Source organism: Mustelus asterias, chromosome 3, assembly GCF_964213995.1.
Source record: "Mustelus asterias chromosome 3, sMusAst1.hap1.1, whole genome shotgun sequence".
Taxonomy (NCBI): domain Eukaryota; kingdom Metazoa; phylum Chordata; class Chondrichthyes; order Carcharhiniformes; family Triakidae; genus Mustelus; species Mustelus asterias.
The window spans coordinates 88,451,021-88,467,272 of record NC_135803.1 but is presented as its reverse complement, the minus strand read 5'-3'; the positions used below and the strand labels follow the sequence as shown (position 1 = coordinate 88,467,272).

Sequence of the window (16,252 nt, the reverse complement as noted above, 5' to 3'; positions counted from 1 at the left end):
TCATCCTCCTGTTAGTTCCTCAAAACAGTTGATTAAATTAGTAACAAAATCATGCTGACAATCCTTGATCAATCCATGCCTTTCTAAGTGACAGTTTACCCTGTCTCTCTGAATTGGTTCCAGTAATTTTCCCACCACCGAAGTCAGTCTGATCGGGCTATAATTTTCTGGCTTACCCCTTGCATCCTTTGAAAATAATGATACAACATTTGCTGACCTCCAATCTTCCTGTGCTTCACCTGTATCTAGTGAGGATTGGAAAATGATCCTCAGAGTATCCACGATTTTCTCCCTGGCTTCCTTTAACAATCTGGGATACAATCCATCCAGCTCTGGTGATTTATCCATCTTCATAGAAAATCATAGAAAATCATAGAAACCCTACAGTGCAGAAGGAGGCCATTCGGCCCATCAAGTCTGCACCGACCACAATCCCACCCAGGCCCTACCCCCACATATTTACCCACTAATCCCTCTAACCTACGCATCCCAGGATTCTAAGGGGCAATTTTTAACCTGGCCAATCAACCTAACCTGCACATCTTTGGATGTGGGAGGAAACCGGAGCACCCGGAGGAAACCCACGCAGACACGAGGAGAATGTGCAAACTCCACACAGACAGTGACCCGAGCCGGGAATCGAACCCGGGACCCTGGAGCTGTGAAGCAGCAGTGCTAACCACTGTGCTACCGTGCCGCCCATCTTCAAGGATGACTTCAGTACTTTCTCTCAATTTTTATTGTCATAGAGGTTTACAGCATGGAAACAGGCCCTTCGGCCCAACTTGTCCATGCCGCCCTTTTTTTTAAACCCCGAAGCTAGTCCCAATTGCCCGCATTTGGCCCATATCCCTCTATACCCATCTTACCCATGTGACTGTCTAAACGCTTTTTAAAAGACAAAATTGTACCCGGCTCTACCACCACCTCTGGCAGCTTGTTCCAGACACTCACCACCCTCTGTGTGAAATAATTGCCCCTCTGGACCCTTTTCTATCTCTCCCCTCTCACCTTAAACCTATGCCCTCTAGACTCCCGAACCTTTGGGAAAAGATATTGACTATCCAGCTGACCTATGCCCCTCATTATTTTATAGACCTCTATAAGATCACCCCTCAGCCTTCTACGCTGCAGAGAAAAAGGTTCTAGTCTAACCAGCCTCTCCTTATAACTAAAACCATCAAGTCCCGGTAGCATACCAGTAAATCGCTTCTGCACGCTTTCTAGTTTAATAATATCCTTTCTATAATAGGGTGACCAGAACTGTACATAGTATTCCAAGTGTGGCCTTACCAATGTCTTGTACAACTTCAACAAGACGTCCCAACTCCTTTATTCAATGTTCTGACCAATGAAACCAAGCATGCTGAATGCCTTCTTCACCACTCTGTCCACCTGTGACTCCACTTTCAAGAAGCTATGAACATGTACCCCTAGATCTCTTTGTTCTGTAACTCTCCCCAACGCCCTACCATTAACTGAGTAAGTCCTACCCTGTTCAATCTACCAAAATGCATCACCTCACATTTATCTAAATTAAACTCCATCTGCCATTCATCAGCCCACTGGCCCAATTGATCAAGATCCTGTTGCAATCCGAGATAACTTTCTTCACTGTCCACTATGCCACCAATCTTGGTGTCATCTGCAAACTTACTAACCATGCCTCCTAAATTTTCATCCAAATCATGAATATAAATGACAAATAACAGTGGACCCAGCACCGATCCCTGAGGCATACTGCTGGTCACAGGCCTCCAGTTTGAAAAACAACCCTCTACAACCACTCTCTAGCTTCTGTCATCAAGCCAATTTTGTAATCATTTAGCTACCTCATAGAATCATAGAAACCCTACACTGCAGAAGGAGGCCATTCGGCCCATCGAGTCTGCACCGACCACAATCCCACCCAGGCCCTACCCCCACATATTTACCCGCTAATCCCTCTCACCTACACATCTTAGGACTCTAAGGGGCAATTTTTAACCTGGCCAATCAACCTAACCCGCACATCTTTGGACTGTGGGAGGAAACCGGAGCACCCGGAGGAAACCCACGCAGACACGAGGAGAATGTGCAAACTCCACACAGACAGTGAGCGGAGCAGGGACTCGAACCCGGGACCCTGGAGCTGTGAAGCAGCAGTGCTAACCACTGTGCTACCGTGCCGCCCCACTGGATCCTGTGAGATTTAATCTTATGCAACAACCTACCATGCGGTATCTTGTCAAAGGCCTTGCTAAAGTCCATGTCGACAGCATCAATTGCACTGCCCTCATCTATCTTCTTGGTTACCCCTTCAAAAAACTCAATCAAATTTGTGAGACATGATTTTCTACTCATAAAGCCGTGCTGACTGTCCCTAATCAGTCCTTGCATCTCTAAATGCCTGTAGATCCTGTCTCTCAAAATACCTTCCAACAACTTATCCACCACAGATGTGAGGCTCACTGACCTGTAGTTCCCATGCTTTTCCTTGCAGCCCTTTTTAAACAGAGGCACAACATTTGCCACCCTCCAATCTTCAGGCACCTCACCCGTGACTATCGATGATTCAAATATCTCTGCTAGAGGACCCGCAATTTCCTCCCTAGCCTCCCACAATGTCAGGGATACACTTCATCAGGTCCTGGGGATTTATCTACCTTGATGCGCTTTAAGACTTCCAGCACCTCCTTCTCTGTAATATGTGCAATTATTGTATCGTATATTTCACACTCCACTTTAACTAGAATGTCTGAATCATCCTACTCCTTAATGAAAACAGAGACAAAGTACTCATTGAGATCCCGGGCAACATCTTCTGAATCACCCATAATTTACCATGTGTATCTCTGATAGGCCCTACCTGTTCCTTAGATATCCTCTTGCGCTTAAAGTACTGGTGATACATTTTTGGGTTTGTTTGATTTTACCTGCTAATATTTGTTCATATCCTCTCTTTGTTTGCCTAATTTCCATTTTTGCTTCACCCCTGAACTTTCGATATTCCTCTGGGCTTTCTATAGTTTTACATCATTTGTGGTTGTCATAAACTTTCCTGTTCTGCTTTACCTTACTCTGCTCTAGATTTGGCAGGACCACCCTTTTCCTTTGTGGGGACTGTTCTGAATGCTTCCCACTGCTTTGACACCGTTTTTCCTTCTAGTAGCTGTACTTTTGCCAGTTCACCTCTCAGTTTCATGAATTTGTCAATTTAGAACCTGTTCTATCTTTGTCCTTTTCCATAATGTGGCTGTATCTAACTAAATTGTGTTCACTATCTCCAAAATGGTTCCCACTGCTACTTCATCCATTTACCCAACTTCATTTCCTGCGGCTTAGTCTAGAATTGTGTCCCTCTCGTTAAGCTTGTTATGTGTTGGTTGAAAACGTGCTCTTGAATACAGTTCAAGAATTTTGTGCCCTTCACACTTGTTATCCCAACTGATGAGAAAGCTCTGGTCGGTAAAACGAGGGAAAATTCCAAGATATTGTGTAAGTATATCAATGGGAAGAGAATAACCAGGGAAAGAATAGGGCCCAAGGGGGCAGTGTTGAACAAATATTTCACATCTGTCTTCACCCAAGAGAATGCTGACATTCTCAGGATGTTGTGGGAGGCTAGGGAGGAAATTGCGGATCCCGTAGCAGAGATATTTGACTCATCGACAGCCTCAAGTGAGGTGCCTGAAGATTGGAGGGTGGCAAATGTTGTGCCTTTGTTTAAGAAGGGCTGCAGGGAAAAGCCTGGGAACTACAGGCCGATGAGCCTCACATCTGTAGTGGGTAAAAGCAAATTACTGCAGATGCTGGAATCTGAAACCAAAAGAGAAAATGCTGAAAAATCTCAGCAGGTCTGGCAGCTTCTGTAAGGAGAGAAATGAGCTGATGTTTTGAGTCCAGGTGACCCTCTGTCAAAGCTAAAAGGCATAGAAAGTGGGAGATATTTATACTGCAGGGTGAGGGAGTGAAAGCTGAGTCAGAGCCACAGAAACCAGGGAAACCAGTTAATAGCTGTCCACAGAGAGAATAAAGAGTGTGAATGGCCAAACGACAGAGAAGCTAAAATGAAGATGTTGGGGGAGGCGGGGGCGGGGGGGGGGGGGGGGGGGGGGGCGGGGGTTGGTGGAATGGATGGGACAGAGGTAAGATTTAGAAAAGGAGAAGCAAAGGGGGCGAAAAGGTAAGGGAAGGGCGTAAAGTAGAGGGAAAGAGTGGGGGGAAGAAAAATGATGAAAGACAATAAAAAAATAAAAGGTAGAAAACAGTAAAAAAAATTAAATTAAATGAAAACAAAGGGGGTCGAGGTGGGGTAGAGCAAATCATCTGAAGTTGTTGAATTCGATGTTGAGACCGGAAGGCTGTAAAGTGCCTAGCCGGAAGATGAGATGCTGTTCCTCCAGTTTGCGTTGAGCTTCACTGGAACATTGCAGCAGGCCAAGGACAGATATATGGGGATAGGAGCAGGATTGTGTGTTAAAACGGTAAGCAACCAGAGGGTAGGGTCCTGATTGCGCACAGACCGAAGGTGCTCAGCAAAGTGATCACCCAGTCTACGCTTGGTCTCTCCGATGTAGAGGAGACCACATTGGGAGCAGCGAATGCAATAGACCAAATTGAAAGAGGTGCAAGTGAAACACTGCTTAACCTGGAATCTGTGGTGGGTAAGTTGTTAGAAGCTATTCTGAGAGACAGAATCTATAGGCATTTAGAGACGCAAGGACTGATTGGGGACAGTCAGCAAGGCTTTGAGAGTGGAAAATCATGTCTCACAAATTTGATTGAGTTTTTTGAAGTGGTAACCAAGAAGGTAGATAAGGGCAGTGCAGCTGATGTTGTCTACATGGTCTTTAGCGAAGCCTTTGACAAGTTACGGCATGGCAGGTTGTTGCATAAGGTTAAATCTCACGGGAGCCAGGGTGAAGTATCCAAATGGATACAAAATTGGCTTGATGACAGAAGCCAGAGAGTGGTTGTAGAAAGTTGTTTTCCAAACTGGAGGCCTGTGACCAGCGGGGTGCCTCAGGGATCGGTGCTGGATCCACTATTATTTGTCATTTATATTCATGATTTGGATGAAAATATAGGAGGCATGGTTAGTAAGTTTGCAGATGACACCAAGATTGGTGGCATAGTGGACAGTGAAGGTTATCTCTGGTTATCTAGGATTGCAATGGGATCTTGATCAATTGGGCCAGTGGGCTGATGAATGGCAGATGGAGTTTAATTTAGATAAATGCGAGGTGATGCATTTTGATAGATCTAACTAGGGCAGGACTTACTCAGTTAATGGTAGGGTGTTGGGGAGAGTTATAGAACAAAAAGATCTAAGGGTATTGGTTCATGGCTCCTTAAAAGTGGAATCACAGGTGGACAGGGTGGTGAAGAAGGCATTCGGCATGCTTGGTTTCATTGGTCAGAACATTGAATACAGGAGTTGGGATGTCTTGTTGAAGTTGTACAAGACATTGGTAAGGCCACATTTGGAATACTGTGTACAGCTCTGGTCACCCTGTTATAGAAAGGATATTATTAAACTAGAAAGAGTGCAGAAAAGATTTACTAGGATGCTACCGGGACTTGGTTTTAGTTATAAGGAGAGGCTGGATAGACTGGAACTTTTTTCCCTGGGGCGTAGAAGGCTGAGGGATGATCTTATAGAGGTCAATAAAATAATGAGGGGCACAGATCAATTAGGTAGTCAACATATTTTCCCAAAGGTAGGGGAGTCTAAAACTAGAGGGCATAGGTTTAAGGTAAGAGGGGAGAGATATAAAAGGGTCCAGAGGGTGGTGTCTGGAACAAGCTGCCAGAGGTAATAGTAGAGGTGGATACAATTTTGTCTTTTACAAAGCATTTAGACAGTTACATGGGTAAGATGAGTATAGGGGGACATGGGCCAAATGCGGGCAATTGGGACTAGCTTAGTGGTTAAGAAGAAAAGAACGGCATGGACAAGTTGGGCCAAAGGGCCTGTTTCCATGCTGTAAACCTCTATGACTGTAAAAGAAATAGAATGAAGGTATGGAACTCAGGGAGAGAGACTGTGAGGTTCTTGAGCAAATTGACATAGAGAAGGACAAGGTATTGTAGGTGTTGGCAGCCTTAAAAGTGGACAAATCTCCACAGTCTGGATGAATTGTGTCCAAGGCTGCTGTGCGAGGCAAGGGAGGAGATTGCAGGGGCTCTGACTCAAATTTTTAATTCCTTTCTGGCCACGGGAAGTGCCAGAGGATCGGAGAACATCTTATATGGTTCTGCTGTTTAAGAAGAGTTATAGAAATAAGCCAGGGAGCCACAGACCAGTGAGTCTCTCGTCAGTGCTAAGGAAACTACTGGGGAAACTTCTGAAGAAGAGCATCTTTCTCCACTTGGAGAGGCAAAGCTTGATCAGGGATAGTGAGCATGGCTTTGTTCGAGGTGGATTCAAAACTTGCTCAGTTGTCGGAGACAAAGAGTGATGACAGAAGGTTACTTTAGTGGCTGGAAGCCAGTGTCCAGTGGCGTACCAGAGGGATCTGTGTTGGGTCCTCTATTATTCATCATTTATATAAATGACATAGTTGACACAAAGATTGGCCAGGTGGTTAACAGTGAGGCAGAGTGTCTTGGGCTATAGGAAGAGATAGACAGGATGGTCAAATGGCCAGATAAGTGGCAGATGGAATTTAACCCCGAAAGGTCTGAGATGGTCTGAATGCGCTGCCTGGGGGTGGCAGAGGTGGGTTGCCTCACATCCTTTAAAAAGTACCTGGGTGAGCACTTGGCACGTCACAACATTCAAGGCTATGGGATTAGGTAGGTAGGTCGGTCAGGTGTTTCTCACGTGTCAGTGCAGACTCGATGGACTGAAGGGTGTCTTCTGTATTGTATGATTCTGTGACATAAGGGTAGTTGCAGTCTTCAACTGCCCTATTGTCTTTGCAGTCAGACCTTTGCCTACATATTTGCTCTTCTATCTCCCTCTTACAATTTGGGGGTCTATCGTACACTCCTATTACGTTGGCTGCCCCTTTTTAATTTCTGAGCTAAACCCATATGGCTTCATTTGATGCTTCATTCAATTTATCAAAGAACTAAGAACAAAGAAAATTACAGCACAGGAACAGACCCTTCAGCCCTCCAAGCCTGCACTGACCATGTTGCCCGACTGAACTAAAACCCCCTACCCTTCCGGGGACCGTACCCCCTCATTCCCTATTCATGGATTTGTCCAGCCGTCCCTATTCTATCTACCTCCCCTGGCAGTGAGTTCCTGGCACCCACCACCCTTTGTGTAAAAAACTTGCCTCGTACATCTCCTTTAAACCTTGCCCCTCGCACCTTAAACCTGTGCCCCCTAGTAATTGACTCTTCCACCCTGGGAAAAAGCTTCTGACTATCTACTCTGTCCATGCCCCTCATAATCTTATAGACTTCTATCAGGTCGCACCTCAACCTCCATTGTTCCAGTGAGAACAGACCACGTTTCTCCAACCTCTCCTCATAGCTAATGCCCTCCGTGCCAGGCAACATCTTGGTAAATCTTTTCTGTACCCTCTCCAAAGCCTCCACATCCTTCTGGTAGTGTGGCGACCAGAAATGAACACTATATTCCAAGTGCGGCCTAACTAAGGTTCTAAAAAGCTGCAACATGACTTGCCAATTTTTAAACTCAATGCCCCGGCTGATGAAGGCAAGCATGCCATACGCCTTCTTGACTACCTTCTCCACCTGCGTTGCCACTTTCAGTGACCTGTGTACCTGTACACCCAGATCCCTTTGCCTATCAATACTCTTAAGGGTTCTGCCATTTACTGTATATTTCCTATCTGTATTAGACCTTCCAAAATGCATTACCTCACATTTGTCCAGATTAAACTCCATCTGCCATCTCTCCGCCCAAATCTCCAACTGATTTATATCCTGCTGTATCCTCTGATGGTCCTCATCGCTATCCGCAAATCCACCAACCTCTGTGTCATCCGCAAACTTACTGATCAAACCAGTTACATTTTCGTCCAAATCATTTATATATATTACAAACAGCAAAGGTCCCAGCACTAATCTCTAAGGAACACCACTTGTCAGAGCCCTCCATTCAGAAACGCACCCTTCCACTGCTACCCTCTGTCTTTTATGACCGAGCCAGTTCTGTATCCACCTTGCCAGCTCACCTCTGATCCCATGCGACTTCACCTTCTGCGCCAGTCTGCCATGAGGGACCTTGTCAAAAGCCTTACTGAAATCCATGGAGACAACATCCACTGCCCCACCCTCATCAATCATCTTCGTCTCTTCCTCGAAAAACTGGATCAAGTTAGTGACCTCCCCTTCACAAAACCATGTTGCCTCTCGCTCATACGTCCACTTGTTTCCAAGTGGAAGTAAATCCTGTCTCGAAGAATCCTGTCCAATAATTTCCATACCACTGATGTAAGGCTCACCAGCCTGTAATTACCTGGATTATCCTTGCTACCCTACTTGAACAAAGGAACAACATTGGCTATTCTCCAATCCTCTGGGACCTCCCCTGTAGCCAGTGAGGATACAAAGATTTCTCTCAAGGTTCACCTCACAGCTGTGACTCTTTAATTAATAATGCTACACCCCACTTTTTTTATCCCCTCTCTATCCTGCGCAAAACTATATCCAGGGATGTTATGCTGCCATTTTGCCCTCTTCAAGCAAGTCTTCACATCCTTCCTATAGTGCGGCACCCAGAACTGGACGCAGCTGAGATCTAACTGGTGTCTTGTATAAGTTCAGCATAACCTCCTTGCTCTTGTACCCTCTGCCCGTGTTGATAAAGCCCCGAATATTATGTGCTTTAACTACTCTCCCCACCTGTCCTGCCACCTTCAATGATCTATGTACATACTCACCCAGCTCTCTCTGCTCCTGCACCCCTTTAATAATTTACTCCTTATTTTATAGTGTCTCTCCATGTTCTTCCACCAAAATGCATCACCTCACACTTCTCCGCATTGAACTCCATCTGCCAGCTATCTGCCCAATCCACCAACTTGTCTATGTCCTTTTGAAGTTCATCACTGTCTTCTTCACAGTTTACAATACTTCCAAGTTTTGTGTCATCTGCAAACTTTCTAATTGTCCTCTGCACACCAAGATCTAAATCATTAATATACATCAGGAGAAGTAAGTATCCCCAAAACTGGCCCCTGGGGAACACTACTTCAAACCTTCCCCCAGCTCGAAAAACATCTATTAGTCATTACTCTCTTCCCTGTCATCAGCCAATTCCATATCCATGTTGCTACTGTCCCTTTTGTGCTTTGAGGATTTTATTTCAAAACTTTGCTCATCAGTCTGTCGTGCAGCACCGTATCAAATAGAACATAGAACATAGAACAGTACAGCACAGAACAGGCCCTTCGGCCCACGATGTTGTGCCGAGCTTTATCTGAAACCAAGATCAAGCTATCCCACTCCCTATCATCCTGGTGTGCTCCATGTGCCTATCCAATAACCGCTTAAATGTTCCTAAAGTGTCTGACTCCACTATCACAGCAGGCAGTCCATTCCACACCCCAACCACTCTCTGCGTAAAGAACCTACCTCGGACATCCTTCCTATATCTCCCACCACGAACCCTATAGTTATGCCCCCTTGTAATAGCTCCATCCACCTGAGGAAATAGTCTTTGAACGTTCACTCGATCTATCCCCTTCATCATTTTATAAACCTCTATTAAGTCTCCCCTCAGCCTCCTCCGCTCCAGAGAGAACAGCCCTAGCTCCCTCAACCTTTCCTCATAAGACCTACCCTCCAAACCAGGCAGCATCTTAAATGCTTAAATGCTTAAACTAAAGCATGGTTCATTATTTCCTGCATTATTGTCATTTTTTGCCTTTAACTACAGATTAATTGTCATGGTTAGTGTCCAAAAACACAAGTAACAAAAATAAATCAGGGTGGAGTGATGGGGAACCGTCAGTGAGGAGTCTATTCCCAGTATTGAGGATGGAGTAATAGGGAAATGGTCAGTGGTTGAGACTGGAACTCCTTCGGGAACCATGTGTGGATTCAGTGCTGATCCAAGTTTATCATTATAGTCCATATGTGTTTGTAAATGTGCTGAAATGTGGTATTTCTGATCTTCAGTGTCACAATGTGTCATGATTCGCAAAGGAGTAACTAATTATTTCTGCAGCTGCCATTTGCTGGATATCTTGATGTTGCTGAGTCAGCTTGTGATGTGTTGAGTTGGAAGGACTTAACAGTGACTTCAAACATTGGCTACTCGTCAGTAACCTGCTCAGATCAGATCATTACTGAAATGGATTTAATAATTAAGCTCAAGGAGCTGTTTTTCACTTTTTAACAAACTCTGTACATTCATTATTGTTGAGAAATTGAACCAAATGAAGTCAGCCATCACCAATTCTGAAAATTGTGTGTGTTGTTGTGTTTCTCTGTAGGGGTGTCGGCTGCATATTTTATGAGATGGGAACAGGGCGCCCCTATTTCCCAGGATCCACTGTGGAGGACCAGTTGCATCTGATATTCAGAAGCTTGGGTGAGATGACCATGTGACAGCTCTCACTAAATCTCTTATTTGTCCATGAATTCCTCGAGCAGATGGGAGTAATTTTGTGCCTTTGATTTACAGGGACTCCAACTGAGGACACATGGCCAGGAATCTCATCACATGACGAGTTTAAGGCCTACCATTTCCCCAGATATAAGGCAGAACCTCTCATCAACCATGCCCCAAGGTGTGATATCCAGTGAATAGTTTTCAAGTGGTTTGTTGTTAAGCTGATCTTTGGAATGAGTTGAAGAATAGGTTAGGGACAAATCACAAAATCCAGCAGTTCTTTCTCTCCATGCAGATCAATGGTATACCCAGAGTGTATGCACAACAACACATTGCCCCTGATTGTTACTCGAGGCTTTTTCAGCATTCAAAGAAGTTATTTTATCATTTTATTTGTGCTAACTGGAGCAAACGTACAGTGTACATTTGCTGTGACGTTACTGTTTCACAGGAGTGGCACAATTGTTAGCACTGCTGTCTCACAGGAACCCGGGTTCAATTCCAGCCTTGGGTGACTGTGCGGAGTTTGCACATTCTCCCCATGTCTGCATGGGTTTCCTCAGGGTACTCCCCTTTCATCCCACAGTCCAAAATGTATAGGTTAGATGGATTAGCCCAAAAATGTGTACGGTTACAGGGATAAGACAGAAGAAAGGGCCTGGGTAAGATCGTCTGTCAGAGAGCCTGTGCAGACTTGATGGGCGGAATGGCCTCGTCTGCACTGTAGGGATTCTATGATCACCATAACGTACCCACTGTTGCTGTAGGGAAAATATGTCACAGGGCTTTTCTTTTTCTCTCACTCCACTGAGCAGAATTCCAAAAACTTTAGAACACAATGCTGCCTTCTGAAAAAACAGGCACTTCTCTGGGGCTGGCTGAAGGCTGTTCACATCCCCTCTTCACACTTCTGTCCCCAGCACTACTCGCTGAGAGGGAGATCAAAGATCAAAGAAAATTTACAGCACAGGAATAGGCCCTTCGGCCCTCCAAGCATGCACCGACCATGCTGTCCGACTGAACTAAAGCCCCCTACTCTTCTGGGGACCATATCCCACTATTCCTATCCTATTCATGTATTTGTCAAGACACCCCTTAAAACTCACTATCATATCTAATTCCACGCCCTCCCCCGGCAGCGAGTTCAAGGCACCCACCACCCTCTGTATAAAAAAATTTGTCTCGTCCATCTCCTTTAAACCTTGCCCCTCGCATCTTAAACCTATGCCCCCTGGCAATTGACTCCTCCACCCTGGGAAAAAGCGTCTGACTAGTGTGGCGACTAGAAATGAACACTATATTTCAATGCGGCCTAACTAAGGTTCTATAAAGCTGCAACATGATTTGCCGATTTATAAACTCAATGCCCTGGCCGATGAAGGCAAGCATGCCGTATGCCTTCTTGACTACCTTCTCCACCTGCATTGCCACTTTGTGACCTGTGTACCCAGATCCCTCTGCCTATCAATACTCTTAAGGATTCTACCATTTACTGTATATTTCCTATCTGTATTAGATCTTCCAAAATGCATTACCTCACATTTGTCCGGATTAAACTCCATCTGTCATCTCTCCGCCCAAGTCTCCAACCAATCTAAATCCTGCTGTATCTTCCGATGGTCCTCATCGCTGTCTGCAAATCCAGCAACCTTTGTGTTGTCCGCAAACTTACTAATCAAACCAGTTACATTTTCCTCCAAATCATTTATATACATTACAAACAGCAAAGGTCGCAGCACTGATCCCTGAGGAACGCCACTTGTCACAGCCCTCCATTCAGAAAAGCACACTTCTTCTGCTACTCTCTGTCTTCTATGACCGAGCCAGCTCACCTCTGATCCCATGCAACTTCACTTTCTGCACCAGTCTGCCATGAGGAACCTTGTCAAAGGCCTTACTGAAGGTATTACATGGCCACACCTAGCACAGTTTCCAACCTCTCCTTCAATAATTTTTTTCCTCTTTCATATTTTCCCAATTATCCTTGTCCCTCTTTGAAATTAACCTTTTGGGTAAAATCAAATTTAATAACTTTGCCTTGTTTGTTATGACCTGAAATTGTATACTCCTTCTTACATCCCTTTGAAGTTCAACAGCTAAAAATCAAAATCTTCACTTATCTCCTAATGCAAATTTCTATGCATGTTATGTTTCCTTGTAGAATATTTAACTTAGTCCAATCCACTTCAAATCCCTGCCTTTCACCTCTGGCCCCTTTGATGGTCTCAATCCATAGACACTCAGTCCCCAAGCTTAATCAAATTAACTGAGCACACACAGCCCCATAATCCTGCTTTACAGTGTACCACTGTACCTCAGAAATATTAAAAAATAACATTTACTTTATACTTGTTAGCTTCCTTCCTGACAGTAATGTGTCGGAAGGAATTACCAACAGTGACTTCAAACATTGGCTACTCATCAGTAACCTGCTCAGATCAGATCATTGCTGAAATAGATTTAATAATTAAGCCCAAGGAGCTGTTTTTCACTTCCTAGCAAACTGCGTACATTCATTAATGTTGAAACATTGAACCAAATGAAGCAATTTTAAAGTCAGCCATCACCAATTCTGAATCTTTTCCCTTGGATTGAGAGAACACTCATAGTGAACAGAAAGCCCATTGATCATCCAGAATCTGATTGATCCGGTCGTCTCCTCCCATTCCCCCGCTATTACTTTTGGAAGGTTATGGGATTTACCATTGGAACAATGTAAACTACAACTGGTGAGCATGACCTCTGACATAGTCTACTTGGAGAGGGTCCCCTAAATGTCCCTTTGATGCAGCGATTGATCAGAAACACACAGAGACACCATAAGCACGCTTTGTGCCATTTGCTGACAGATCTCCCATGAATTATGAGAGATTTGACACCAAACTACTCCAGGAAGGCAAAATACCTTGCTTGCAGCTAGCCAGCAGAATTTTCAATGCCAGGAAGAGAGAGAGAACATTTCTTTCAGTCTGATGTCCATCCCCTTCTAAACTGAAACAGTTGCTCAAAACTGAAACTGAAAGAGCTCCTATCACCCAGTCTTCCTCCTAACAATGCAGGGTCATAAAATAAATCCTAGAGTAAAAATAAACTCAACCCCATTTGAGCAGCAATATAATGACTTCGAGCAGATGGCCCGGCAACAATTGAACATTGAATACAGGAGTTGGGATGTCTTGTTGAAGTTGGTAATTTCTGCTACACTTGGAATACTATGTACCGTTCTGGTCATCCTATTATAGAAAGGATATTATTAAGTCGGGCGGCACAGTGGTTAGCACTGCTGCCTCACAGTGCCAGGGACCGGTGTTCAATTCCGGCCTCGGGTCATTGTCTATGTGGAGTTTGCACATTCTTCCTGTGTCTGTGTGCGTTTCCTCTGGGTGCTCTGGTTTCCTCCCACAGTCCAAAGATGAGGCTTGTACGAGACTAAGGCTAGGGGGGAAAAAAACTAGAGGACATGGGTTAAGGGGGAAAGGGGGAAAGGTTTAAAGGGAATATTAGGGGGGGCTTCTTCACACAGAGAGTGGTGGGAGTGTGGAATGAGCTGCCAGATGAAGTGGTGAATGCAGGCTCACTTTTAACATTTAAGAAAAACTTGGACAGGTACATGGATGAGAGGGGTGTGGAGGGATATGGTCCAGGTGCAGGTCAGTGGGACTAGGCAGAAAAATGGTTCGGCACAGCCAAGAAGGGCCAAAAGGCCTGTTTCTGTGCTGTAATGTTCTCTGGTTCTATCTTGTCCTTTGTCCCAATCAATGAATGGGAATCATACCCCTCCCCATGATTCCTCACATTGCTCATGTTGGTTTCACTCTGACAGTTCAGATGCTGGGCATTTTTTGTAAGACATTTATATCAACTAATTTTCTTTCTAATTTTGACCTAGGTTGGACACTGATGGCATTGACTTACTGTCCAAACTATTACAGGTAATATGACTTATCAAACATTTTTCTAATTCTATTGCAATCCCATATTAAAGTAACAATCTGAGTTATTAAGATGTTGAGATAGTCCCTGCCTCATATTAATGATTTGGACAAGGGATTTGGAAATACAAATTCATAATCTGCAGGATACAGTCAATCCTGAGGAAGACTGTGATAAAAATGTAAGACAAGGTATCTTACGGAATGAGCGTGTTAATGACCACTCAATTTCAACGTAGTTACTCACCAAGGTGCCTTATTCAGCACCTTCCAAATCCACTACTTCCACTGTCTGGAACGACAAGGGCAACAGACACATGGGAACACCACCACCTGGAAGTTCCCCTCCAAACCACTCACCATCCTGTCTCTGTTCCTTCAATGTTACTGGATCAAAATAGAAACTAGAAGCAGGAGTAAACCATTTGGCCCTTTGAGCTTGCTCCGCCATTCGTTTTGATCAAGACTGATCATCAAATTGAATATCCTGATCCCACCTTCCCTCCATATCCCTTTGGCCCCTAGAGCTACATTTAATTCCTTCTTGAAATCTCACAACTACTTCCACAGATTCACCACCATCCTTCAACTCCCTCCCTAACAACACTGTGGATGTACCTACCCCTCAGTGACTGCAGCAGTTCAAGAAGAGAGCTCACCACCTTCTGAAGGTCAACTAGGAATGGGAAACAAACGCTGGTCTAGCCAGCGATGACCATGTCCCACAATCGAATAAAAAAATAAAAAACAAGCATACTCCTTGAAAGATAAGAATCTAAATTGGATAGAGAAGCAAAAGAATCTAGCGGTACAGATATACAAGTCATTAACAGTAGCAATAAAGAGCAACTAAACCAAAGTGTCATCTAATTATTGGGGTTCATTATAGACTAATAGAACTCAGTAGCAGAGGGTGCGTTAAACTGGTCATGAAACTTAGTTCAACCACGCTGTAGTGCTGTAAACCTGCCTGGTCATCATATTCTAACAAGAACAATATAAAATAGGATTTAGAAAGACGCTACTAGAACAGGTTATATATAATAGGAATGGCAGAACAGGCTGAGGCTCTTTTTTCCAGAACAAAGGTGACCCTCGTACAGGTCTCTAAAATTATGATGGCATTTGATAGGGTAGACTGAGAGAGTCTACCTCTCTCAGTCTTTCACACAGAGAGTGGCGGGAGTGTGGAATGAGCTGCCAGATGAAGTGAAAGAAGAAGCCCAAGGTCCCTAAATATAAGGTAGTCACAAATGAATCCAGTAAGGAATTCAGATCTTTACCCAGGGAGTGGTGAGAATGTAAAAGTACCACAGGAAGTGGTTCACGTGAACAATGCAGATGTGTCCAAGTGGAAGATAGATGAGGGAGCTATCAAAGAATACATGGATACAGTGAGATGAAGATGGTAGGATGAGGCTTCTGTGAATTATAAAAAAACAGCATAGACCAATTGGGCCAAATGGTCTGTTTCTGTGCTTTGCGCTTGATTATTCTGTGTCAACATGCTGTAAGTTAAATTTAGATAGCTCCTGAAAATGGGCAAGGATTACGATGCAGCAGTGAGCCATGCCCAATGATTGCCATGCAGGCAGCGTGCCAACTTGGTGATAACTTTTGATTTGAATGATCATCACATTCAGCCAGTGTTCGCCGTGCTGTTCACATCAGCAAGTGATCAAAATTGTGAGTGAGTAGCAAGATGGAAGTTAGTCTGCACTGTAGATTAAAGGGTTAACATCAGGAATACCTGGTGCTGACGTAACTGCTGATTGTAACTGTGATGCAATGGCACATG

The 16,252-nt window shown here is 44.3% G+C and overlaps 1 protein-coding gene across 1 annotated transcript in view; it reads left to right on the top strand.

The window, feature by feature from the left end:
* Positions 1 to 16,252, top strand: part of LOC144484548 (cyclin-dependent kinase 16-like) — a 168,741-nt gene that overhangs the window by 131,711 nt on the left and 20,778 nt on the right. Inside the window, exons 13-15 of the mRNA XM_078203054.1 lie at positions 10,404 to 10,501; positions 10,595 to 10,700; positions 14,412 to 14,454. Coding sequence (XP_078059180.1) covers positions 10,404 to 10,501; positions 10,595 to 10,700; positions 14,412 to 14,454 — 247 coding nt within the window. The remainder of the gene's footprint in view (positions 1 to 10,403; positions 10,502 to 10,594; positions 10,701 to 14,411; positions 14,455 to 16,252) is intronic.